A 25,541-nucleotide genomic window follows, 5' to 3' on the forward strand; every position below is an offset into this window, starting at 1 on the left:
CAAAAGCTGACATTCCTCAGAGGTCTTGTGAGATTTTGGGAAGGAGACAGGTAGAAAAATGACCTGGTTGCTGTGGAATTGCAGCACCATCTTTGGTAGGAAGGCCAGATGGGGGCACAGTTGGACCTTGTCCTTGAAGAACACTCTGTAGGGTGGTTCTGACATAAGGGCTTTGAGCTCAGAGACCTGCTGTCCGAGGTGATTGCCACCACAAGGGCAACCTTCCAGGAGAGAAGCAGTAGGGAGCAGGATGCTAATGGCTCGAAGAAGAATGTGTGAGCCTCAACAGGACCAGGTTTATGTCCCATGGGGGGCTTGGTTTGTGAACCAGAGGATAGAGTCTTTCCTTGAGAAATCGGACTGTCATCTCATGGGAGAACGCTGATCTGCAACTCACTGGAGAGTGATAGGGGCACTAAATGAACTTTAATAGATGCACGTGTCAGACCTTGCTGCTTTAAGTGGAGCAGATAGTCCAAGACAGAGTGAAGAGAAGATCGAGATGGAGAGAGATCCCATTCACAGGCCCAACAAGTGAAACATTTCCACTTGGCCTTGTAGGTAACCCTGGTGGAAAGCTTTCTACTACCTAGCAAGACCTGTTCCGAGCATGCCTGTTCTTCAGGGTTCAGCCATGTGGCATCCATTCAGTCTGGTGCAGGATGGCAAGGTTCAGGTGAAGCAGCTGGTCATGGTCTTGAGAAATCAGGTCTGGGTGGAGTGGGAGCAAAAGTGGAGGTGCCACTGAGAGTTCCAGGAGAGTGCTGAACCAATGTTCGCATGGCCATGCTGGGACTATCAGAGTAACCCTTACCTTGTCCCACTTGATTTTTAGGAGGACCTTGTGAACCAAGGAGATTGGGGGAAAAGGCATAGAGGAGCTCGTCTGCCCATGACAGCAGAAAAGCTGTCCAAGAGAGCCTGGGCTGTGTCTGCACAGTGAACAAAACTGGTGGCATTTCCTGTTCTGCTTGGTAGTGAACAGGTTCATCAGGAAGATGGATCTGGTAAGCTCCAGGTGAAGGGACCTCTCATGGTGAGAGGGAAGGATCTTCTGAGATGATCTGGCAGCATGTTACAGGCTCGTGGGAGATGCATTGCCTCAAGGTGAATGGCGTGTTTCCCGCAGAAGTTCCACAGCCAGAGGGCATCCTGGCATAAGGCCGAAGATCAAGTCCCTCCCTGCTTGTTGATGTAAACCATGGATGCGGTGTCCTTTGTTAGGACATGCACCACTTTGCCTGAGATCTGGGGAAGGAACATTGGGCAAACTAAGTGCACTGCCCTGAGTTCCCTGACATCTAGGGAGAATTCTTCCTGAGATTGTTGAGGTGGGCTCCCCACTGTAGGTCTCATGTGTCCGAGACTAAGGCTACTGACGGTTGATGGGCAACAAAAAGTACCACCCTCACTACCAATCCTGGGTCTTTCCACCAGCCCAAGGAAGTGAGGACCAAAGGTGGGATCATGCTTATTGAGTCTACGTGGAGTCTGCTCATGGAGTAGACTGATGCCAACAACATGTGGAAAGGCCTGAGGCACAGCCTTGCCTACTGTACCACTTGAATATATGCTGCCATGTGTCCCAATAGTTGAAGGCAGACCTGAGCAGTTGTTATTGAGTGGACCGTGATGTCAGATATCAGATCCAGCAGGAATGCTCTGGCTTGGGTCGAGTCAAGCACTGCCCCGATTAACTCTATTCTCTGAACTGGGACCAGAGTTGACTTTTTCTCATTTATGAGCAGACCCAGCACCTGGAAGGTGGCCCAGATTGTACTGATGCTGTGCCGTACATGAGCCTGCGACTGACCTTTGGTCAGCCAGTCATCGAGGTACGGGTAGACTTGCATGCCTCAGCGCCTGAGGAAGGCTGCTACTACCATCATACACTTCATGAAGACCTCCTATGGCTGCTGATAGCCTGAAGGGGAGAGTAGTAGTGAATTGGTAGTGACATTGACCCACTACAAATCTGAAGAATCTCCTGTGACCATGGAAGATAGAGATGTGGAAATAAGCGTCCTTTAAGTCAAAGACGGTGTACCAGTCTCCTGGATCCAGGGAGGGAAATTATGGAGGCCAAGGAGACAATGCAAAAATCTCAGTTTCTTCAGAGATCTGTTGAGGCGACAGATCCAGGATGGGCCATAGGCCCCCTTTGGCATTAGGAAATACCTGGAGTAAAACCCTACCCTCTTGTCTCAAGGAACTTCCTCTGTGGCCCCCACATTTTGGAGGAATTGCACCTTCTGGGCAATGAGTTGCTTGTGAGACAGGTCCCTGAAGATGGACTGGGGGGGGTGGAACAGTGATGGATGAAAATTGAAGGGTGTAACCGGACTGCTACTGTACTCAGGACCCAATGGTCTGACGTAATATATGACCACACTGGGCCGAAAACAAAGGAGGGAGTGGATCTGGATTGGAGACTGGTGTAAAGCCCTCGGGTGCACCTTCAGAAGCCCTGCTTGGCTCCACCGGAGTATCTGTGAGAGCCTGATTGGGAGGCTTAGGTGGAAGGGCGGGGTTGGCATTGTTTGTAACCCTTCCCGTTTCTTTTGTAGAACTCCTGCCTGGAAGGCTCCATGAACCTGGAAGGCTGCTGGGGCCTAAAGTGCTTCCTGGAAGCTAGTGACGTGTAAAGGAAGGAAGGGCAGCCCTCAAGTGCTTGAGGCCATGAAGTTTCAAGTCAGTCTGCTCTGAAAACAGTGAGGAGCCTTCAAAAAGGGAGGTCCTGAATGGACTGCTGAACTTCAGGAGATAGGCCAGAGGATTGGAGCCATGAACAACACCTCTTGGTGACTGCAAATGCCATAGTCCTGGCCGTCGAGTTGGCCATATCCAGAGCTGCCTGAAGGGAGGTTCTGGTCACACTCTTGCCCTCCAGGATGGCCATGAACTTCTGCCTCAACTCCTGTGAGAGGAAGTTCTTAAATGTGGACAATGAGTCCCATACATGAAAATTGTACCTCCCCAGGAAAACCTGCTGGTTGGAGATACATAACTGGAGGTTGCCTGTTGAATAAACCTTTCATCCAAAAAGGTCTAGTCTCTTAGCGTCTTTATTCTCGGAGATAGCTCTTGACTGCCCCTGTCTTTCCCGTTCATTTGCTACCGACACTACCAAGGACTCTGGGGATGGGGCAAATAAAGGTATTTGAACCCACTTGCCAGTACACAGTATTTCTTCTTTGCCCTCTTTGAGGTGGGGGGCAGAGGAGGAGGAGTCTGCCATGGCATTTTGATTGGTCCCATCACCACTTTGTTGATGAGCAAGGCCACTCCGGAGGAAGAAGCTGCAGCCAGAATATCAATCCGGTTGTATGCTGACTCCTCAACCTCCAGATCCAGCTTTGCAGCAACTCTTTTCAGGAGGTCCTGGTGGGCCCTGAAATTGTCTTGAGGGAGCAGGCTACTAGGTCCTGCAACCGCCCCATCTGAATAGATGAGGAGGAGGCTCACCCTGGAGGAGGGGCTCCCTCCTCTTCCTCTGCTTCCACCACATCCATTGAGGCCACCTTCTGGACATCGGCAGTGGGGTCAGTACCAGAGTCAGGGTCCAGTGCTGAACGGGAAGGACCAATAGCCTGTCTTTTTGAGTATGAGTGGTGGGAAGGCGGGCCAGTACCAGAGGAAGCTCCCAAGGGTTCCAGTACAGCCATTGCATCGGTATCAAGGTCCGGTGGAGTGTAGGTTCTGAGTGGACAAAAAGATTCCTCTTCGGACTGTGAAGAGGAGCAGTACCTGCTTCTGCCTCCAGGCGGTGTCAGGGATCCGGGGACCGGCAGCAGATTGATGATCATTGTGTCAGGATCATGCAGGGCTTGTCCCTAGAAGGTGCCTAGGTGGCTGGTGCCAGGAAGGAGCTCGATGCTCCTTCCTCTCCCCTATCTTTTGCCGTCTTGGTTTACGGGGGTCCTTGCAGAGTTGGCAGGACTGGAGGAGACAGCGTGTCCTTTGCTGCTTGGAAAGCCTCCGGGGTTGAAGGAACCAGAAAATATCTGGTCCTGCGGCTGGCTGCAGGAGTTGGTGGTGGGTCCCAAACTGGACTAGGCGCTCTGGGCGGAGTCAGTGGTGCCATCACTGGCTTGGGGGAGGACAAGTGGCCCAACACAGCATATACCAGCACATATGCGTGTGACTCCAGGGGGCGCTAGAGATGGCCCAACAGATACTACTGAGAGAAAATGTCTCCAGCACCAGTGCCTGTGGCATGCGCACACCTAGCATGGAATGGAAGCAGTCGAAGAAAGTGCCATTTTACAGTCACTTTCTGAGTAGCATCACATTGTAAAAATCCATCAGCTTTCCATACTAAGAATACAGCAACACAAAAATCCCAGCTCGTGATGTGCAAACAACTCTGCATTAACAATGTGCATCAGCAACACCGACCTTCACTACTGCCTCCAATATTAGCAAAGAAAGGACTGAAGCTGAAAAATCTTGTTCTGATTATGGAAGGATGAACAAATTAATTTAAAAACCCAAACAAATCAGCAGCGTAACATTTCTCAGCCTAATTAGAGATTTTAAACTGTCTGTGACTTCATTGTCAGATATTAACATACGTTTATTTTATATTACTACATTTACACATATACACTTCAAAGGAATATTTTATTTAAAAAAAAAAGTTCAAGTATTAAAATTAACTTTTCAAAATTTAACACATCTGTGCTTAAATTTCAGTTGTCAGAAACATGACAATTATATATACTTCATCTGAATTCAAATGTTAGTGAAAGTCTTCTGATGCAGATCTAACCAAATAAGAAATAATCTAACAGTATTGCAAAATTTGTTAGAAAAAAGGAAAATAAAACCCTAATACTTGATTACAAAAGCATCTGAAACCACTTTTAATTCAGTATTCAGACAAAAATGCAACTTACTAATATGTGCCAGTTACCCAAGATGTTTTGGATGTATGCGCTGTGTGTAGATATTTTGCATCATCCTTTATTTAGCTTGCAAACTATCATTTGAAGCTCTTCAGCAGCTGCTTATTATTATGGAGATATATTTCTCTTTTCCGTCCCTACGTTGGCAATGACTGAGAACAGTAGGAAGGCCAGGCACAGAATAGGAGAGGGAACTAGAATTTGCTTTCCATATGAAGCATTCATGTTTTCATTTGGGTTCTTATTTCAGGAGTAGCCTAAGAACGCTGATGGGCTGAGTAGCAAATACAAGGAGAAAGACTACTTAAGTTTACTAAACCCCTTTTCTACTATTCACTCAAAAAAAAATAATTAAATACAGCTGCAAGTGTTGTATTTTTCACACATGTAATAATTTCTTGATTTACACCATCTGTTAACTATCTCAATAAAGAAACTAACGAACATTAGTTTTAATCTGCATTATTACATTATAATGAATTATTTCACGTGATCTTGGAATGGTTCTTAAAAGAGATTAAAGATATCATACAGAGAACGCAATTTTGGAGCTTTGATTAGACCAGGGGTTGGGCAACCTTTCAGAAGTGGTCTCCGAGTCTTCATTTATTCACTCTGATTTAAGGTTTCGTGTGCCAGTAATACATTTTTATCGTTTTTAGAAGGTCTCTTTCTCTAAGTCTATAATATATAACTAAACTATTGTATGTAAAGTAAATAAGGTTTTTAAAATGTTTAGGAAGCTTAATTTAAAATTAAATTAAAATGCAGAGCCCCCCTGGACCGGTGGCCAGGACCTGGGCAGTCTGAGTGCCACTGAAAATCAGCTCGCGTGCCACCTTCGGCACAAGTGCCATAGGTTGCCTACCCCTGGATTAGACATTTGTTCTAATACATAATCCACAGTATAACAAAAATACAAATAATGCTTCTGAAGTTCATGCTACAAATTCGTTCCCCCTCCCTTCTTTTAGCATTACAAAATCCCATAGAAGTTTAATGAGGGGCTCTGTATGTGTTTATTGTATGTTAGTCATGGTTTTGTTATCCTGTTCAGTGTCCCAAGACCCTTAGTATGCGGGGTGCTATTAATAAATAATATTAAAAGGAGCATTCATTAAGCAGTTGCAAGGACAGTCCAACTGCATAGTAAGTTGGCACTTTGGTGTCCCTGGCTACCACTTGGCCAATGATGGCCAGAGGATTTACACAAGTAATTCCCATCATCATCCTTAATGAGAGTTACACCCAAATTTCCACTGCCATAATGGGAAAATGTATTCAGGGCTGGTTAAAACCGAGCAGATCCTAGAAGTACTGAAATGAGAGGTAATGTTGCTCTAAGATCTTTGCTTATAGAGTAATGCCACTGTTTCTCCTTCCTGATGACTGCTTCCCACCCTATTTTGTCAGGATGAAGGCAAAGAGCTGGAAATGTAAAAGCCTAAGTATTAGCCAACAGGAATGGAAGAAGTGAGTTTTAAACCGTGGTTAGTATTTCTGAACAGAGAAATGCGCTCATGCAATGAAAGTGTAGAATAAAGCATATACTGGCAAGTGCAACTGCTAATGGAAATGAGTAATGATAATGTTTTCTTACTGGAAAAAAAAGCAAATTCAGCATTAGAAGTTATATTATGCGGACAAATGGAAATTCACACAAGACCTACACGTATGCAGTTCAAAATGCCCATAGCACCAAGAGTCAGGTTTTTCTTTAGTATACCCATTGCCAGCAGTAAAATGTGTGTTGAGCTCCAAGGCAGTAAGAGAAGTAAGTCTGCCTTCCTTCCTTTCAGTTAGCTTCAGCATTACTAAGTTTTTCTTCTAAACCATCTTCATACTTATCCTCCCCACATTCCACAACACCCTCATCATCATCATCAGACTGAGAGCTTGCCTTCTCCTCTTCCTCCTCTTCACAGGATTGGTGAGACTCTGAGCTTGCCTCCTCCTCTTCCTCCTCCTCATAGGATTGGTCAGACTCTGAGCTTGCCTCCTCCTCTTCCTCCTCCTCACAGGATTGGTCAGACTCTGAGCTCGCTTTCTCCTCTTCCGCCTCCCCACAGGATAGGTCATAGTGAGGATGTGCTTTCTTCCCATCACAGGATTCTCTTTCTTGAACTTTATCTTCATTAAGACTACAAAAATGAAGATTTGCATTTATTGATCTTGGGGGGGGAGGGGGATTTTTTAAAGATCAGTTTTAAAGGAATAAAACTCTCCAGTAATCTGGCCCAAATCCTACCAGTAAGAGTCATAATCTCTCGGGGGGGAGGTATTTATTATGAGTAGAGCCCCCTATTTTTCACAAAAGCAAGACAACATGGAATAGAAACAAACTCGCTCTGCAGCAGCAACTCCTGTCCCATGAGGTTGGGCCCAGCTGCCTGCTCTGGAAGTTGCAACCTGGTACACGAGGTTGCAGCACCACTCATACAAATTTGGCCTGGCCATGCCTCCTGACAAAGAGGCAGCCAGGCCAAATCTGAGCCGCGCTGCGACCTTGTACACCAGGTCGCAATGCTGGGAGGGGGAGCTGGGCCCAGCTTCACAGGACAGGAGCCGCTACTATGGGGTGGGCTCACATTCTGCAGCCCCATTCCTAGAGGCGGAACCCAACCCCCCCAGGATTTCCACCCCTTCCCTCCCTGTCCCTCTGATGTGGATAAAAAGAAAACATTAAACTCTTGAAAACTAAAACAAAAAGCTATAAAATATAAGAATTTCAGGGGCTCTAACAATGAGGAAGAAGGACTCCTCTCTCTACACTGCAGAGCAGCTGCAGTGTTCCCCCCCCATGCTGTCTGTGTCCCCATCCTGCAGGAAACAACGGTCCCTGGATCTCAATAGTGGCAATGTAGGACACATTATAGACCTGGCTGTCCTGCACAGCCCCCCAAATTTCAGGAACAGCTGTGCAGAGTTGGCAAAGAAATATATTTTATCCAAGCATGTAATGAACATTTGAAAAAGTTAACATTTTCAAAATATTTATTTTTATACAAAACACCCCAACAATATTCTACCAAAAAAAAAAAAATAAAACAACCCCTCTCCCTAGCAGCCTGGCAGGATTTCTGGCAAAGGTTCAGAAATAAAACTTAAATGGGGAGAAAAAGCAATGTATTTTTTTTAAAATGTGCATTGAGTTATATACCCTGTGTTAAAATATTTAAGAGGATATTGTATTACAAATTTTCTGCGTGAGCGTATCATTTTCATTGTGTTTTGTGAATTACACTTTTTATAGAAACACTGACACTGTTAAAATGAGAACTATATGCAGCCAAATAGTTACCTCCAAAATACAAATAATTTTGTCTTCTAAAACTAAAACAAAACTTGCTATTACTAGGTGTGTAACCGCCACAACAAACCACTGGTAACTATTACCTTTCTCTGTCTTCAGTGCAGCTTCCAAAGCCTTTAGCATTGGACTGGTCCAGCAATTTAGCAGTTTGACGTTTTTTTGAAAGGAAGTCCTCACAAATCCCCAGTTCTCTCAATATATCAGAGTAATGCTTTTCTGCTGCTATTCTGGCATTCTTCTATATAAAAAAAAATTACAGCATTCTAAAAATTAATGTATTATTAAGGGCCAGATTCCAATACCCTAAATTAGGTTGCATAGTACCTTATGCCAGTTGCTCTCAACATTTCCAGATTACTGTACCGCTTTCAGGAGTCTGATTTGTCCTGTGTATCCCAAGTTTCACCTCACTTAAAACTACACTTAGGAACTACTTGCTTTCAAAATCAGACATAAAAATCCAAGTGTCACAGTACACTATTACTGAAATATTGTTTACTTTCTCATTTTTACCATATAATTATAAATTAATTTGAATAGAAATATTGTATTTACATTTCAGTGTATGGTAAGTTATAGAGCAGTATAAACAAGTCATTGTCTGTATGAAATTTTAGTTTGTACTGACTTTGCTAGTGCTTTTTATATAGCCTGTTGTAAAAGTAGGCAAATATCTAGATGAAGTGATGTACCCCCTGGAAGACCTCTGAGTACCCCCAGTGGTACGCATATCCCTGGTTGAGGACACTGCCCTACGCCATCGTAATCCCCTTAAATTCAGTGTGATACTCCGTATGAATATGAAATGGCAGAATTTCTTTTAGAGTTCTATTGAAAAGTTCACAGAGCTGCAATCCTGCAAGTAAAGCCTGTGTAAGAGGGCTTTGCCCAGGGGAAGGGCACAGAGGTTGGGTAGGATAGAGTCTTCCCTTCCAACCCACATGCATAGATAGCCCAAGGCAATGGCCCAGACAGGCCTCATTGAAAGATATCACCTACTGCTATCTCTGTGGGTTTGTGACCCTGTTGAAGTGTGCTGTGCATGGACCCACACCCTCAATATGCCCACATATATCTTTCTCCTGTTGTAACATAGCATATTTTATTTTTTTTATATATATATATAATTAATATATTATATAATTTTTATATATATATATATATATATATATATACACACACACACACACACACACACACACACACACACACACACACACACACACACACCCATCCCTCTACCTCGATATAACGCTGTCCTTGGGAGCCAAAAAATCTTACTGCGTTATAGATGCAACCATGTTATATTGAACTTGCTTTGATCCGCCAGAGTTTGCAGCCCTGCCCCCAGAGCACTGCTTTACCGCGTTATATCCGAATTCATGTTATATTGGGTCGCATTATATCGGGGTAGAGGTGTATATAACAATATAACATATTCCATAGCTGTGAGGAACCTCTGCTGCCTAACCCTCTTTGCAACAGAAACATGCTGTTTCTGCTGTATTTGGAATTTTTCATGCCTTCATAAATGGGGCAGAGATGCAGGATTTGCTCCTCAGTGTCAAGAATACACTGCGAATGTTCTGTAATGTACTGTAGGGTTATGGGGTAACATTACAAACAGGATTAAATTATCAAGCACCATTATATTCTGAACTCGTTTGGCAGTATTACTCACACACTCCACAAAGGACAGAGCAACACCACTAGCCAATGACAATTCCATTTGGGACAGAGGCTTGAGTGTGGTAAATATAAGTAAGTCAAATCCTCGTGCCATTTAGGCTGGACCATAATCTATTAGGATGGAGTTTATCTGTATGGTGAGATAGGAGTGAGGAAAATAGGCTTTAGTTCATACAAGTGGAAAAAGCCCCCATGCTCATAGCTTCTTCAGGCCTCCAGAGATTTATTTAAGTCCCAATCAATCATTTAATTGTTGCATATTTGTATTATTAGTTTTAATAGTAGTAGCTTCCCTTCAAACAAACCTTATGAAACATCCTATCAGTACTGTTGGCTCGCTCTTACTGTGATGCCTCCAGCATAATACATTTATTTGTTCTAATGACGGTCAGGTCTGTTTCACAAGTTGTTCATGGCAAGGGAAAGCTATTGAGCAGTAAATAGACTTCAGTTAGACCTCAGTTAGTTCTGGGACAGGACCCTTAATCAACAACCCCCTTAATCAACTTAGAGATAAAGTTGTTCATGTGCATTTCCTATGTGATCATTAAAAATCCAGGAAATCAGTTAAGCCTAGATACACCTCAACACATCAACCTCAACTTACATGCCTCACAATGCATCACAATGTTCAAAGGCAAACAAAGAGCCATCACTCCACAGACACACACACCTCAACTCCAGTCTATGGGTAAACACTTTTTCCTTTTAAATAAAGTGTTGTTAGTGAGACATCTTCCCAAGACACAAACCCTTAAAGGCAAGGAAATGCCAATTTACAAGATACCTCTTAACTGTGACCTAATGGCCATACAGCTCATTTTCATTGACATTGACAAACTCTGCCCTGCCACAGAGAAATCCTTCTGCCTTCAAGAGAAGGAAATCACTATACATCACATTAATAATGCAAAACCTTAGTTACAACCTCGGTCCCATTACCGAATATTCAGCATTCACATTCATGTGCAGGTTAAGTGCAAAGCGTGTTATGTGTTTGTGGGAAAAATAATTAAGTCATAATTACAGTTTAGTTACACAGTATCCCTTCTTCACCTCACATGCAATCCAAAACGGAGAGGAAAAATGTATATTTGGAAGATGGCCCAAACTCCTCTAAGCAGGCAGGCAGCAGAGAGTGTTGGGCTGCAACGCATGGTTATATAATTTTATTTTCATGGGGACAGATACCAGGCAGAGTTTTATAGTCAGAGGGGAGTTGATATGCCTGCCTACAAAAGTTTTCAGACATCCTCTAAACAATATTCAGCACTGACACTGGCATCGATTAGGCAATATTCGGAGATGGGTTTAATTAATGAGTGAGAGCAAGGTAAGAAGACAACCTGAGTGGCTCTTTCCAAAAGCAATGGCCTCTGCTTTACTCTTTCTTCCATTTCTTCCCGCTCCCGCAGATACTCTTGCATTCTTTGCTTCTCATGATTCCTATTATAAATATAGCATGACACAGAAATTAAATGGATTGTCTTTAGTTATTATTTAGAGAAGTGGTAGCAGAAAGACCACTATGCTACAAGATGCAATTTCCTAGAGTAACTGCAAATTACATTGCTTGTGACAGACAGAACATCGTGCTGTTGTTTTTAAAGTCAACATTTATGTATTTTACATTGGTTACGTGCCAGGTTAATTGCCTCAAGTTCTTTTACCACAGCAACAATGTACCTTTGACAGTGGGAAAACTAAAGAACATTTAATGTTTTTTGATGTAGTAAATTTGGAAAAACAGGTAGGTGTCCTTACAAGTGAGTTTAAAAGCATAACTTCAGGGCCGTAACTTGTGCACACTTCATACATTTTAGGATTTTCAACTTATATTGAACTTCCCTTAATTGCTGCATTCCCATTTTGATAGCAATCCCATACAATTGTTTTTCTAAGAAAAGTTAAGAGATGGAGGCTTTTGGAGGAGCTGGGGAAGTTAGACTATACCATGGAAGATTGGTACTTCAAGAAGTGTTCAAATCTCTTACCAAATGTTTCAACTACTGAGAGTCCCACATCTTTCTTTTTTGTTTTGGGCTTAACATTGTAATTTATCTTTCAAAAACAGAAAAAGTCTAGCTGCCTTCCATTCTTAGTTGCAGAGCAGACATCTTTCACGTCATTTTTAAAGCATCCTGTGTATCTACAGAACTGTATAAACAACCACCTGTTAATGCTGCTATCATCTCCTCCATGTAATAGTAATAGTAATAATAATAATACTTAGCATGGATGACTAAAGATGTGCAACAATCTCAAAGTACACTGCAAATATTAATGAATATTCATTCATTAACTCTGCAAGAAAAAACTGTTCACCATTTTACAGAAGGGGAAACCAAAACCTAGAATTAAAAGTGACATGCCCAAGGTCACGCAGCAGCTTTGGACTAGAATCTACCTCTACTGAGTCCCAGTCCTATCCTCTAACCACTAAGTTATAGCACCTTTAATAAGGACCCTTCCCCCCCCGCAGTACTCTGATTCACAATCCATTAGAAAAAGGTCTCTGGCCTTGTCGCTGCCCACTCTCCTATGCCTGCTCTACAGAGTAACACAACTGCTGCCTCCCCCATGCCTGATTCCTGAGTCCCATGCGCCTCCTGTTAAGCTATGGATACAGATACCAGAGCCATGTAATACATCTGCCCCACTTCCTGCTCTCATTAGATTTGACTCCCAAATCAGAGTAAAAAAAGATATTTGCTCAGCAGTCAGGAAGCAGAAGACACCTAATACACCTCTACCTCGATATAACACTGTCCTCAGGAGCCAAAAAAATCTTCTCGCGTTATAGGTGAAACCGTGTTATATCAAACTTGCTTTGATCCGCCGGAAGGAGCACCCCGCCCTCCTGGTGCGCTGTTTTACAGCGTTATATCTGAATTCGTGTTACATCGGGTCATGTTACATCGGGGTAGAGGTGTATAAAAACATAAATATAAGTTAAATTTTAAAGAATAAAGAGAAAACATGGTTGTCTTTTTCCTTGGCAATAAGAAAGTTGTAAGAGTGGAGTTCAAGCTGGAACTGTACTAGCTACAAGTTAATTTAACTGTGTTTATTAGCGAGAACTCTTATTTCCCTCTTCAGATTATATGCAGGTTTAAAAACAAGCCTGCCTTGTTATTTGTGGTATAACAATTTAAGGAACTGCATATAAACCTGAATTCATCAAAAGGGCCACTAGTTCTCAATTCCCGATTGATCAAAATATTGTATTTGTTCATACCCTTTTCTAGCTAGAATTTTTGACAATACATGAATAGTTAAATTAACATTATATTGCTACTGGATTGTATGTTTAACATACAACTTGCATCTAGAGGTTCAGGATTTTGGAGATATAGCAGAATACCTGATTATTTTTAATTTGGATTTAGACATCCGAGCTAGGCTCTGATGTGGGTCATTGGCCTCAGCCCGAGTTGTTATAAGTTTTTGCAGTTTTTTCACTCTTTGTTTCTGCTTTGCTCTGATCCTTTTTTGCTCTTCTTCCAGCTTTCTCTTTTCCTCAAGTGATTTCCTGAGTGGAAAAATAAACTAAGACTGAATTAATTTTAATCTAGAGAGAACATAAGGAAGGCTCTGTGAAAGGCAATTCAACAGAGAAGAGGAGGGAGGAAACAAGGGTGGGACAAGACAAGGGAATATTTATGTTTCATTTGAGAAGTGGGGGCTTCAGTTATATATTGGGAACCAATAGGCTGTTATAGTACTTTTCCTCAAAATGTCGGTATGGGAAAAGAAAGTGTATTACAGCAGTTAGAAAACATCATCAAAAGATGAAAATAATAACTAGCAGTAATGAAAAAAATATGGAATTAAATATTTGGTGGCATAAACTAGCAGTCTGTTTTCTCAAGAATTTATAAAGTAACTAGTACTGTATGTAACATACTACAGAACTATTCACCTTATAGCTTGTATTCGTCTTTTGGTAGACTCTGTGATTCTTGGAGTTTTAGATTCCTCAGGTCCCAAGGGAAATGAATTTGCACTTGAACACCTCGTTCGAGGTTTACATCTTGGGGAGGCATATGGCCAGCGTGCTTCTTTTAATGTTTCTTCATCTGCTTGAATGTCCTGCAGAATTTTCCCTTTGTTGGATGGGATACGTGGAGTACGAAGATTGAAGGGTTCACAAACTGTGATGTGTTTCACGTGTTTCTGTTTTAGGAGCCTATTCTGGAATTTCTGGTGCAGTGTTTCAAAGTCTGGAACCCTAGATTTGAGCCTTGGTTTATGCTCCAGTTCTTCTTTTTGTTTCCTCTGTTTATTGATAGTTCTACTAGCCAGTCTGCTGTTGGGAAGAGAAGAATTACGTAACAACTCTTCAGCTCTCATTTGGATCCTAATTTTTCTATAGAGCTCTTCTTCTTTTAACTTATCATTAATGGCTGGATTGTAAACAGATTTAGGGACAGGTTTTGCTTGGAATAATTTTGGTTTTTTTTCAGGCAATGAAAGGTCTTTTAATTGCATTTCCCTAATTTCTTTCCTTTGCTCCTCCCTCTTGATAAACTGAAATGGTCTCTGAGAGGCTAAAAGAATATCTTTGCTTCTCTCTTTCACAAACTTCCTGCGTTCTTCATTTCTTTCCATTATTTCATGATAGAGCGGAAGGAAGACAGAAGCAGGCACAGGATTGGCTCTGAATTTCTTTTGACACTCTGCTTCTTCCTCTAGTTGTTTCTTCAATAAACTATTTTCCATTTCTATCTGTGACTTTGATTTGACATTCTGTTGTTTTTTCTTAGCTTCTCGAATAGTCATCTGGAAAGGCTTAGGCACAGTGACCTTTGGTGACCACTCTTTCTGCTTCTTTCCCATCATTCTGAATGTTGGTGAATTTGGTAAGCTACGTTTAGTGTGATAGACATAGTCCTCCACAGAAAACCCATCCCACATTTTTTCGATCTGCTCCTTAGCAAATGTCAGTGACTCAGTTTCACTACCATTTTTTTCTTCCAACTCTAATTCTGCATCAGACCCATCAGATAAACTTGAATAGGATAGATCATTTAAGTCAGGCTCAGAAAAAGATTTATGCAAATTCAGAGGCCGAAATGAGCTCTTATCCCATATTGATCTAAAAAAGGAAAAAAAAAAGTTTTGGGTATAACAGGTTTCATCTTGAGACAAAAGCCAACAATAAATCATTCCACTCTTTTTCCCATCTGTAAATTGCAAGGCACTTTACCAAAGATGGCAAGCAGCATTACTCCACTTTTTGCAAGAGTGTGGAGGCTGGGCAGCATGGGATGGACAGAAACTTGTATTTACTATGTGCGTGTACAGCACCTAGCACAACAGGCCCTGACCTAGCTGAGGCATTAAGACACTACTACAATTAGTGTTTAAAAAGGAGAAGCCTGTTTTAAGATCAACAACAATAATCAGATGCATCATCTCTGGCTGGGGCTGTTCAAATACAGTAAAAGCTTTGTTATCTGGCACATTGGGTGAATGTGGGGGCCGCTAAGTCAAAAATTCCAATTAACTAAGAGGGAGGAAGTTTGGGTGCAGGAGGAGGCTCAGAGCTGGGGCACAGGAGGAGGTGCAGGGTGCAGGCTCTGGGAGAGAGTTTGGGTATGGGAGGGGACTCAGGGCAGCGGGTTCAGGTGCCGGATGTGGGCAGTGCTCACCTTGGACGGCTCCCCGTGAGCGGTAACACGTCCTGGCTGCTTCTAGGTGGAGGCGCGGCTAGGTGGCTCTGTGTGCTGCCTTCACCTGCAGGCGCTGCCCCCCGCAGCTCCCATTGGCCACAGTTCCCGGCCAATGGGAGCTGTGGAGCCAGCGCTCGAGGCGAGGGCAACACATGGAGCCTCCGTGGCCCTTCCTCCACCTAGGGGCAGCAGGGACATGTCGCCGCTGCAGGGAGCCACGCGGAGCCAGGTAGGGAGCCTGCCAGCCCTGCGCTAACCAGACTATAAACCAGACTTTCAATGAAGATCAGAAATGCTGGTTTATAGAGCTTTCTGGCTGGTAAAGTGCCGGGTAACACAGCTTTTACTATATATTGAAAACTGCTTAGGACTAGGGTCATTAAGATATTTACTAGTGATCTACAACAATCAGAAGATCATTTTATTACAAGATTTTGGGTCTATCTACTCTATAAGAATCCCAAATAAGGGGCATCCATTTTAGTCAGTTTTTGCCACAGCAGAAGACATGGTTCTAGAGAAGAGTGTTTTAGCCAAGCACTATAAGTCTATATTGAACTGTTTTAACAAAGTAGCAAGTTTCTTTTCACATTGTATACCGGCCACAGGCAATATTTCATTCCAAAATGTATTATAGAAGAGATACTGTAAACAGCATTGTTAATAGCGGGGATGGGGTGAGGGGGAACAGTGTTCAGTGGGGTGGAGGGCAGGGAGTGAGTGCCACCCAGCCCCACCCCTAACTCTCCTCCAGGCCCATCCCCAGCCACAGTTTCAGCTCCTGGCCCCACCCCCAGCCTCAGCACAGCTCTGCACCTGGCTGCGGGCCCAGCAGCTGGCTCCTACTGAAGCCCACCTGTGGTTCTGTTTCCAGACCTGGCCATGGATCCATCCCCTAGCCCTGGCCCCCTTACCACATCTACAACCCTTCCCACCCCTTCCCCAGGAGTTGCGGCCCCCTCTTCCAGCCGGAGGGGTGGGGGAGAGGGAAGGGTAGCTGGACAGAGGTTAAGAAGGTTGCTATCCTGAAAATTTGGGGTACCACTGCTGTAAAACAAACAAGTCCTCCATCCAGAGCCTGCATGTGGTTTAAATAGTCAAGATTAATATAACATATGGCTGTGCTTGCAAATAGAGAAGGGATATCACTTGAAAGCCAAGAATAATGTTTGATAGAATTTGGTTCTTGTTTCCTAAGAGACAGAATTGGGGGAGAAACATGATGGCTAGACAGAGGAATGGGAGTCAGTATTCACTGTGTGCCCTTGGACAAGTCACTTTAACCTCAGGTCCTCATCTATAGAATAGGGATAATGTCTACCCTGCTAAAGGAAGTTGTGAGGCTTACTTAATACTTGCAAAGTGTTTTAAGATCTTTGGATGAATGATGATCTGTCACTCTTACTGCATGGCCTTGAGGGAGTCACTTATACCTTGATTTTCAAAATTCAATGGAAGCTAAGGGTATTCAGCACCTTTGAAAATTAGGTCATTAGATTTTCTGTGCCTGAAATCCACATGTGGAATGAGCATAGTAATACTTCCCTGCTTCAAAAGAGTGAAGTGTTCATTAATATTTCCAACGTGCTTTGAGGTCATCTGGGTGTGTTTCTCACTTAACCAGATCCCTGCCATTACAGGGACTTTGGGCACTGGTGCACCTTAGTCCCCCCTGTTCTTTGCCTGTGGCTCACAATACTTTAATCTTCTGAGGATTGTAATACTTTGGTCTAATTCTGGTTGTTGCTCGTAGTGTGAAGGTGTCTGGGTGGTATTAGTGGCCTGGCATATACAGGAGATCAGACTAAATGAGCTGGTAGTCCCTTCTGGCCATGAACTCTATGACTCAGATTAAAAGCAATACAGAAGCGGAGATAATTATTACACTTACCTGTAACACAAACTAGGAGCAGCATCCTTATTGTCCAGGGGCTGTACTCCTTTCAAATGCAGTTTATTCTGATACATGTTTTCCAGTTTTGCCATTGTCTCCAGGTGGGCATTCTTCAGCTCTTCCAGCTTCAAGTAATATTCCTGATTTGAGTGGCACATTTTGGGAAAATCTATCCAGTCCTCACAGTCCCCACTTAGAGTCGGGCTTTGCTGTCTCTCAGTATTACAGTCCAAGTCAAACTCATCCTAAAAAATAAGGAATTGTATTATTTTCCTTCTAAACATAAAAAAAGAGTTAGTGACCAGCAAGCAGTTTGCTTAGGTAACAGGTGCTGCATTACTCAAGAGACACAGCTCAATGGTTTAAACGTTGGCCTGCAAACCCAGGGTTGTGAGTTTAATCCTTGAGGGGGCAATTTAGGGATCTGGGGCAAAATCAGTACTTGGCCCTGCTAGTGAAGGCAGGTGCCTGGACAAGATGACCTTTTGGGGTCCCTTCCAGCTCTATGAGATAGGTATATTTTTTATTTTTTTTTATTATTTTACTTCCCCCAAAGTGAGGAACAGCTTCTAACTTTTGTGCCTAAATAGCCTCTTATCACTACATCCCCCCGAATCATATGCTGAGTGCTGTGAAATGTTGTCCCAAAAGAGTTATGCAGTCAGTAGCTTTTGTATAGCTTCCTCATCTTTCCTCCCCCTTGAAAATATTTTGAATCCTAATCTATAGCTGTCATAACTTTAGTCCCAGATTTGGACCTTAGCGTCCAAAATATGGGGGTTAGCATGAAAACCTCCAAGCTTAGCTACCAGCTTGGACCTGGTACTTGCTGCCACCACCCAAAAATTTAGAGTGTTTTGGGGCACTCTGGTCCCCCTGAAAAATTTCCCTGGGGACCCCAAGACCCAAATCCCTTGAGTCTCACAACAAAGGGAAATAATTCTTTTTCCCTTCCCCCCTCCAGGTGCTCCTGGAGAGATACACAGACACAAGCTCTGTGAATCCAAATAGAGTGACTCCCCCTCTCCGTTCCCAGTCCTGGAAACAAAAGCACTTTCCTCTTCACCCAGAGGGAATGCAAAATCAGGCTAGCAAATCCAACACACACAGATCTCCCCCTGATTTCTTCCTCCCACCAATTCCCTGGTGAGTACAGACTCAATTTCCCTGAAATTTCCCAGAAAAGAAAACTCCAACAGGTCTCAAAAAGAAAGCTTTATATAAAAAGGAAGAAAAAATACATCCAAATGGTCTCTCTGTATTAAGGTGACAAAATACAGGGTCGATTGCTTAAAAGAAAATAAACAGCCTTATTCAAAAAGAATACAAATCAAAGCACTCCAGCACTTATATTCATGCAAATACCAAAGAAAAGAAACCATATAATTTACTATCTGATCTCTTTGTCCTTACACTTAGGAACAGAAGATTAGAAAGCAGAGACTACTTCTCCAAAGCTCAGAGAAAGCAGGCAGACAGAAAACAAAGACCTCAGACACAAAATTCCCTCCACCCAAAGTTGAAAAAATCTGGTTTCCTGATTGGTCCTCTGGTCAGGTGCTTCAGGTGAAAGAGACATTAACCCTTAGCTATCTGTTTATGACAATAGCACATTTTATTAAAACAAGATGTTACATGGTTAAATCTTCTCTGCACTAGCCCAGGAAACAATTCTGGCTCTTTTCTAGTCAGAAAAAGTCATTGACCATAGTTCTGAGATAAAGATGCCAACACCATTTCTCTAGATAGCATAGACGGGCTGTGTGTTTCAGACAGAGATGGGCAAAAAGCAGGCCTAACATAAAATGAAGAAGCCTGGAAGAACTGTAGTCACCATTAAACTCTTTAGAGTCGCTGCTGGCAGACAGTACTGAAAATACCGTATTAATATTAGCTAACTATTAAGTGACATTGATCAGGGAAAAGGAAAAAATGTACGTGTTTTGAAGTGAGGTCAATAGCAGTCAGACTCTGCGTGTATATATTTCAGAAAAGTCAAAATTACACTTACCAGTAATTTTTTCATAGAATATCAGGGTTGGAAGGGACCTCAGGAGGTCATCTAGTCAAAGCAGGACCAATCCCCAACTAAATCATCCCAGCCAGGGATTTGTCATGCCTGACCTTAAAAACCTCTAAGGATGGAGATTCCACCACCTCCCTAGGTAACCCATTCCAGTGCTTCACCACCCTCGTAGTGAAAATGTTTTTCCTAATATCCAACCTGAACCTCTCCCACTGCAACTTGAGACCATTACTCCTTGTTCTGTCATCTGATACCACTGAGAACAGTCTAGATCCATCCTCTTTGGAACCCCCTTTCAAGTATTTGAAAGCAGCTATCAAATCCCCCCTCACTCTTCTCTTCTGCAGACTAAATAATCCCAGTTCCCTCAGCCTATTCACCTTCTGGATACTGCTGTATAAACACAATAGGGTTTTTTGTTTTGTTTTTGTTTTAAACAAGAATTCATCTGGTATAAAAATAAATGCAAAAAGACTAAACAATGCATGAGGAGCCTTACTTTCTATTACCACAAGCATTTTGAAAATAAATAGCCATCTGACACGAAAAGATTTAAATCCCCATTTTAACATCATATTATGGAGATCAACTTTTGGAATGGTGGGGCCTACACTAGACTATCAGTTTACATGTTCTTTTGCCAACAACTACTTAGGTCCAGATAATCACGTTATCCATAACACTTTAAGGTTGTAGGAAGTTGGAGAAAGATGTCCAGTAAAAACAGGGTAGTGTATATATTTTAAAAATGTTTTCTGCAATTATTTTCAATGATCCATTTTAAAGTTAAAGGACCCATTTGTTTCTTCATCTATGAAATGGGAATCACATTTACTTTGCTTTGTAAAGCACTTTAGAGTTCTATCCACAAGTCCTAAGTTTAGGTGGGTTTGGTTTTTTTTTGTTTGGTTGTTTGACTGGTTTTTATAGAATCTTAAATTCTAACTGAAAATTCTTGTTTGGCTATATTTTTAGTTAAGTTTTCATCCCAACATTCTATTTCAAGTTTCATACAGTACAAACGACTTGACACAAACTATACAGTCACAAGGAAGTGAAGCTGCAAGGTGTCCAGATAGAGATTGCCCATGAAAGACCAAGCATAAATACTGCTTAATATTCTACTACTTGCTGGTATCTTTGTTTCTTTTGACCTTGAGTATACAAACGATGGTGATCTCAGCTTTGGATCTATGGAAGGATACTACATTATTTTCCACTGAGTTGCATATCAACTCCTAAATCCTCTCTTCAGACACTTCTGTGTAAAAAAAAAGCTCATTAAGAGATTTATGTGGGCACAAGTGATGCAGTACTGCCATCTGGCAACTGTTATTCTAAATTAGGAGATACCACATTGTGTGCTTACTACGCTGTCAATAACAGATTTTTAGAAACACTTGCTTCAAAGTCTGTATTTATTGTAAATATAAAGGACAAGTTAATCAGCCACTATGGCAATGCACACAACTTGGCTATTAAAATTAACTCTACATGAACCTATCCTTTTGCAAGGGAACTCTGGATGATTTTTGGCATTTGGCTTGCCTGATTTTAATCAGTGATGAATGAACCATTGTACAACGTTGCTGACTCAACAGAGCATCGTTTGGAGCTTCGGGTACAAGGCTGCCATTTGATGGGCCTACAACTGAAGTGGTTTGTTGGTCCAAGACAGCTGGGCACAGTAGACAAGGTTTGCTAAGCTGCCTGCTATGGAAACAGCTGAGGCATTTGGGGGGGAAGGGAGGGGCTGTGAGTGGCACAGAATGTTTGTCCAAGGTTCCCTGCTGAACTGTGTCTTTTTGTTTTTTAATTTACACTTCACTTCTCTGCTCTCCACAGTTCACATGGTTGCCTTTTTTTGTGATTCAGTGAAGGTGTGCTGTTAGGTAGAGTCACAGGCACAATACACTGCTTGACTAGAAGAGCGAGCTATAAGGATTTCTTAAGAAGAAACAGTCAAATGCAAATTGTAAGAGTTCATAATCTGCATCAATACAAAAAAGGACAAACATTTTTCTTTGAATTAACAGAGAAATCGCTACCAGCCTGGAAACAGCTTAATGCCTGCTCTCTTAATGCCTCCCATTAATCAACAACAACTCGTCCTACTTCCTAGCAACTTGTCCTAGAAATCTCTGTCAGAATTCCCTGTTTCTGACCACTCCAATACCACACATTCAGATGCCTCCTTGTTTTATCTTTCATGCTTTCTCTGATCTTCAGGAAACTTGTCTGACTTCTCCGCTACTCTTGGCCCTCTCTTTTCTTCTTCCTCCAAACTCCCTGCAGCTTCGTCATCTCCTCTACTCTTGATTCCTTTGATCTTCTTTCACCATCCTGTTCATCTCCCTCATTCTCAAACTTGGCTGTCTACCTGCATTTACTGTTTCCACACTTGCTCCTGTAATGCCTAATGCCACTGGGAGAAAATCTGAGGAGTTGGACTACACCAACATCCTCCACTAAGTTGATTCTCTTCCTTCTTTCTAAAGCTTTTCTCCTCCTCCATGGTCAACTCTAGTCAATTTCTTTCTATCTTCTGTCCTTGAATTTATTTCCCATTTCCCCTTCTCTTCTGCATTGTTCTCTACCTAGGAACTTGCATTATTCCTCTTTTAATCCATCCAGAACATTTCAGCTGAAGTCACTCAGTTCATCAGTCACAGAAGCATGGAAACGTAGGGCTGGAAGGGACCCTCAAGAGGCCATCTAGTCCAGTCCCCATTTCTGAGGCAGGACCAAGTCAACCTAGACCATCCCTCATAAGAGTTTGTCCAACCTATTCTTAAAAACCTCCAATGACAAGGGCTCTACAACCTCCTGTGGAAGCCTATTCCAGTGTCTAACTATCCTTGTAGTTAGAAAGTTTTTCTTAACATCTAATCTAAATCTCCCTTGCTGCAGATTAAGCCCTTTAATTCTTGTCCCACTTACAGCAGACATGGAAAACAATTGAACACAGTCCTCTTTATAACAGTCATTAAACATAGCTGAAGATTTATCAGGTCCCCTCTCAGTCTTCTTGCCTGGTGGTTTTTAATCTTTCCTTACAGGCCAGGTTTTCTAAACATTTTATCATTTTTGTGGCTCTCCCCTAGACTCACTCCAATTTAGCCACATCTTTCCTAAGGGTGGCACCCAGAACTGGACACAATACTCCAGATGAAGCCTCACCAGTGCTAAGTGGAGCAGGACAAAGATCTCCTATTGTCCTTGGTCTTACATATGACATTCCTGTTAATACACCCCAGAATGATAGTAGCCTTCTTCGCAACTGCATCACCTTGTTGACTCATTCAATTTGTGATCCACTGTAACCCCAGATTCTTTTCAGCACTATTCCTGCCTAGCCAGTTACTCCTCATTATGTATTTGAGGATTTGATTTTTCTTTCCTAAGTTTAGTACTTTGCACTTGTCTTCATTGAACTTTATGATGTTGCTTTCACACCAAGTCTCTAATTATCAAGATCATTTTGAATTCTAATCCTGTCCTCCAAAGTGCTTGCAAGCCCTCCCAGTTTGGTGTCATTCTCAGATTTCATAAACATACTCTCCATTCCATTATGCAAGTCATTAATGAAAATATTCAACAATACAGGACACAGGACAGACCCCTAGATACACTCTCCCAGTTTGACAGCAAACCACTGATAACTACTCTTTGAGTATGGTCTTTCAACCAGTTACACACTCACCCTTATAGTAATTTAATACTATTTCCCTAATCTGCCTATAAGAATATCATGTTGGACAGTATCAAAAGCCTTACTAAAATCAAGATATATCACATCTACAGCTTCCTCCCCTTCCAGTAACCCTATCAAAGGAAAAGATTAGATTGGTTTAGCGTGATTTACTTGACAAATCCATGTTTATCCATGCTATTATTTATTACTCCATTATCCTCTGCATGCTTACAAATTGATGTTTAATAATTTGTTCCAGTATCTTTCCAGCTATCAAAGTTAGGCTGACTGGTGTATAATTCCTCTTTGTTCCCCTTTTTAAAGATATGGGATATGTTTTCCCTTCAGTCATCTGAGACTCAGCTGTCCTCCATGAGTTCTCAAAGATAACCATTAACGTTTTCGAGTCTGCTTCAGCTAGTTCCTTAAGCACCCTAAGATGAATTTCATCAGGCCATGCTCACTTGAATACGTTTAACTTATCTAAATATTCTTTAAACTGTTCTTTTCCTATTTTTGCTTGCATTCCTTTCCTCTCGTTAATATTAATAAATTGTGTTATATATCTGGTTCATTAAGCTTTTTAATGATATCATCCATTACTACCTCTATTCCCCCCCAAATAGCAAACCTACACTTTCCATTGTCTTTCTCTTGCTCCTAACATATTTATAGAACCTCTTTTATGTCAATTGCTAGGTGTACCTCATTTTGTGCCTTAGCCTTTCTGATTTTGTGCCTACTTGTTCATACTATTCTTTTGTACTCATCCTTAGTAATTTGTCTCCATTTTTGTAGGATTCCTTTTTACTCTATATCCTTGAACCCCTTCCATTAGTGTCTAGTGTGTTAGTGCATCAAATTCAAGGTCATCTACTCCTATTTCTACCTCTCAATATCCACATGTCCTGTTGCTTTAAAGCTTTGCCTCCATTCTTGCCTTCATACCTTTCAACATCTTTTCCCTAAACTTGGAACCATATCCCACTTCCTACCCATCTTTAAAACCCATTTCTTACAGGAGAAATCCTTCCTTTCTTCTCATCGATAATCTCTTTATCATCTCTTACAGTTCTCATAGCATTTTGTTTTTAAAAAGTAGATTGGGAATGTAGCTGTCATTATATAGAAGAAATTACTTCTCATACCAGATAGGAAAATACTTTAAAACTAAGAGACAAAACTTACATTACTTTTGGTTTTAAAACCTCACTTGAGGACAGCATTAAAAATACACCATTAATCCAGAGGCTAATCTTCAGAAGATCATCTTGCCCTACTTAAAATATAAATCCTTTCCCCTCCAGTGTTTTGTTCCTTAGTATTATTACAGTTGCCAAGAGAATGTTATAGCAACATATTGGGGGTCAAGTGACCAGACTGGCAGTGGCCTTGGGGAACTTTCAACTTCCTCTGCAGCATGGGATGTAAGTTTCCTGACAGGATCATCTGTGTACAGCTTTCAATCAATTTCCTGCCATTCCAGGGGCCTCAGGCATTAGTGTAACTTGGTTCCTCCTATTCTCTGCCTTGCCTGAAAGCTGAAATACCTTAGCCTAATTTTGGTTGTGGGGTTTAGCATGCAGGGTGGCACTGGTGGCCTGTGATACACTGGTGGTCAGATCAGATGATCTGGTGACCCTTTCTGGCCTTAAAATTCTATGACAAAGAGCAGCCATCTCTACACTAAACTCTGGTCTTCCTAGCAGGTCTGTATGCCTCCACGGGAGTTGATGAAACATCATAAAGCACAGCATCAGAGCCACGAAGAGGTTATTACCTGCTGGTCTGAATGACAGCACTTCCACGTTTTCTAATGCATCGCCTCCCTTACACAACAGATACGTGAAGATACAGGAAGTGTTAGTAGTGGCCAGATGCTCACAGACAGGCTGTGCAGCTTTGCACTCCCAGGTTAGCTGCTGAGCCCCAGTGATATGCTCGGCGCTGTACAGAACCCATCCTACAGCGGGCCTCTGCCCTGGCGCGCTTCGCCCAGGGGCGCAGTAACTCTTGTTAGCTCAGGGGGGGGGAGGGTCCCCACACAAGGCAGAGGCGAGCGGGATCTCCCTGTCCCCACCGCAGGGACCAGAGGGCCAGGAGACAGCCAGTGCCAGCGCTGCCGAGCCGGCCCCCGGGCGGAGAGGGGCCCCGCAGGCTCCCAGCACACAGCCGAGCCCCCGCAGTACCTGCTGTTCCGCCGCGGCCGGCGGGCGCCTCTCCCGCTCGTACAGAGCCAGCGGCGCCCTGGTGCGCGGGTTCACGGGTGTCCTGAGGCAGGAGGCGGTGAGGAGCGCAGCTCGGTGCGCCGCGTCCATGGCCCCCGGGCCGGGTCAGGCTCGA

At 42.6% G+C, this 25,541-nt stretch overlaps 1 protein-coding gene across 2 annotated transcripts; it reads right to left on the reverse strand.

Annotated features, from left to right (window-relative positions):
- Positions 1-5,711: 5,711 nt before the first annotated feature.
- On the reverse strand, positions 5,712-25,541 carry FAM161A (FAM161 centrosomal protein A). Of its 2 annotated transcripts, XM_030557854.1 has the most exons (7): positions 25,388-25,541; positions 17,476-17,723; positions 13,832-15,007; positions 13,274-13,441; positions 11,256-11,355; positions 8,304-8,458; positions 5,712-7,048 (listed from the first exon to the last, which is right to left on the reverse strand). In XM_030557854.1, exons 1-7 carry the CDS (start codon positions 25,514-25,516, stop codon positions 6,703-6,705), a joined length of 2,322 nt encoding a protein of 773 aa, XP_030413714.1. In that variant the 5' UTR covers positions 25,517-25,541; the 3' UTR covers positions 5,712-6,702. The 2 variants fall into 2 exon arrangements, with proteins under 2 accessions (XP_030413714.1, XP_030413716.1); XM_030557856.1 differs by lacking the exon at positions 13,274-13,441.

This window comes from Gopherus evgoodei, chromosome 3, assembly GCF_007399415.2.
Source record: "Gopherus evgoodei ecotype Sinaloan lineage chromosome 3, rGopEvg1_v1.p, whole genome shotgun sequence".
Classification (NCBI taxonomy): Eukaryota; Metazoa; Chordata; order Testudines; family Testudinidae; genus Gopherus; species Gopherus evgoodei.

Coding starts and splice junctions, on each gene's coding strand:
- FAM161A (XM_030557854.1), bottom strand. CDS start 25,516: ATGGACGCGGCGCACCGAGCTGCGCTCCTCACCGCCTCCTGCCTCAGG. Junction 17,724..25,387: donor CGGCCGCGGCGGAACAGCAG/GTACTGCGGGGG, acceptor CTTATTTTTTAG/GATGAGTTTGACTTGGACTG. Junction 7,049..8,303: donor TGCACTGAAGACAGAGAAAG/GTAATAGTTACC, acceptor TCATTTTTGTAG/TCTTAATGAAGATAAAGTTC.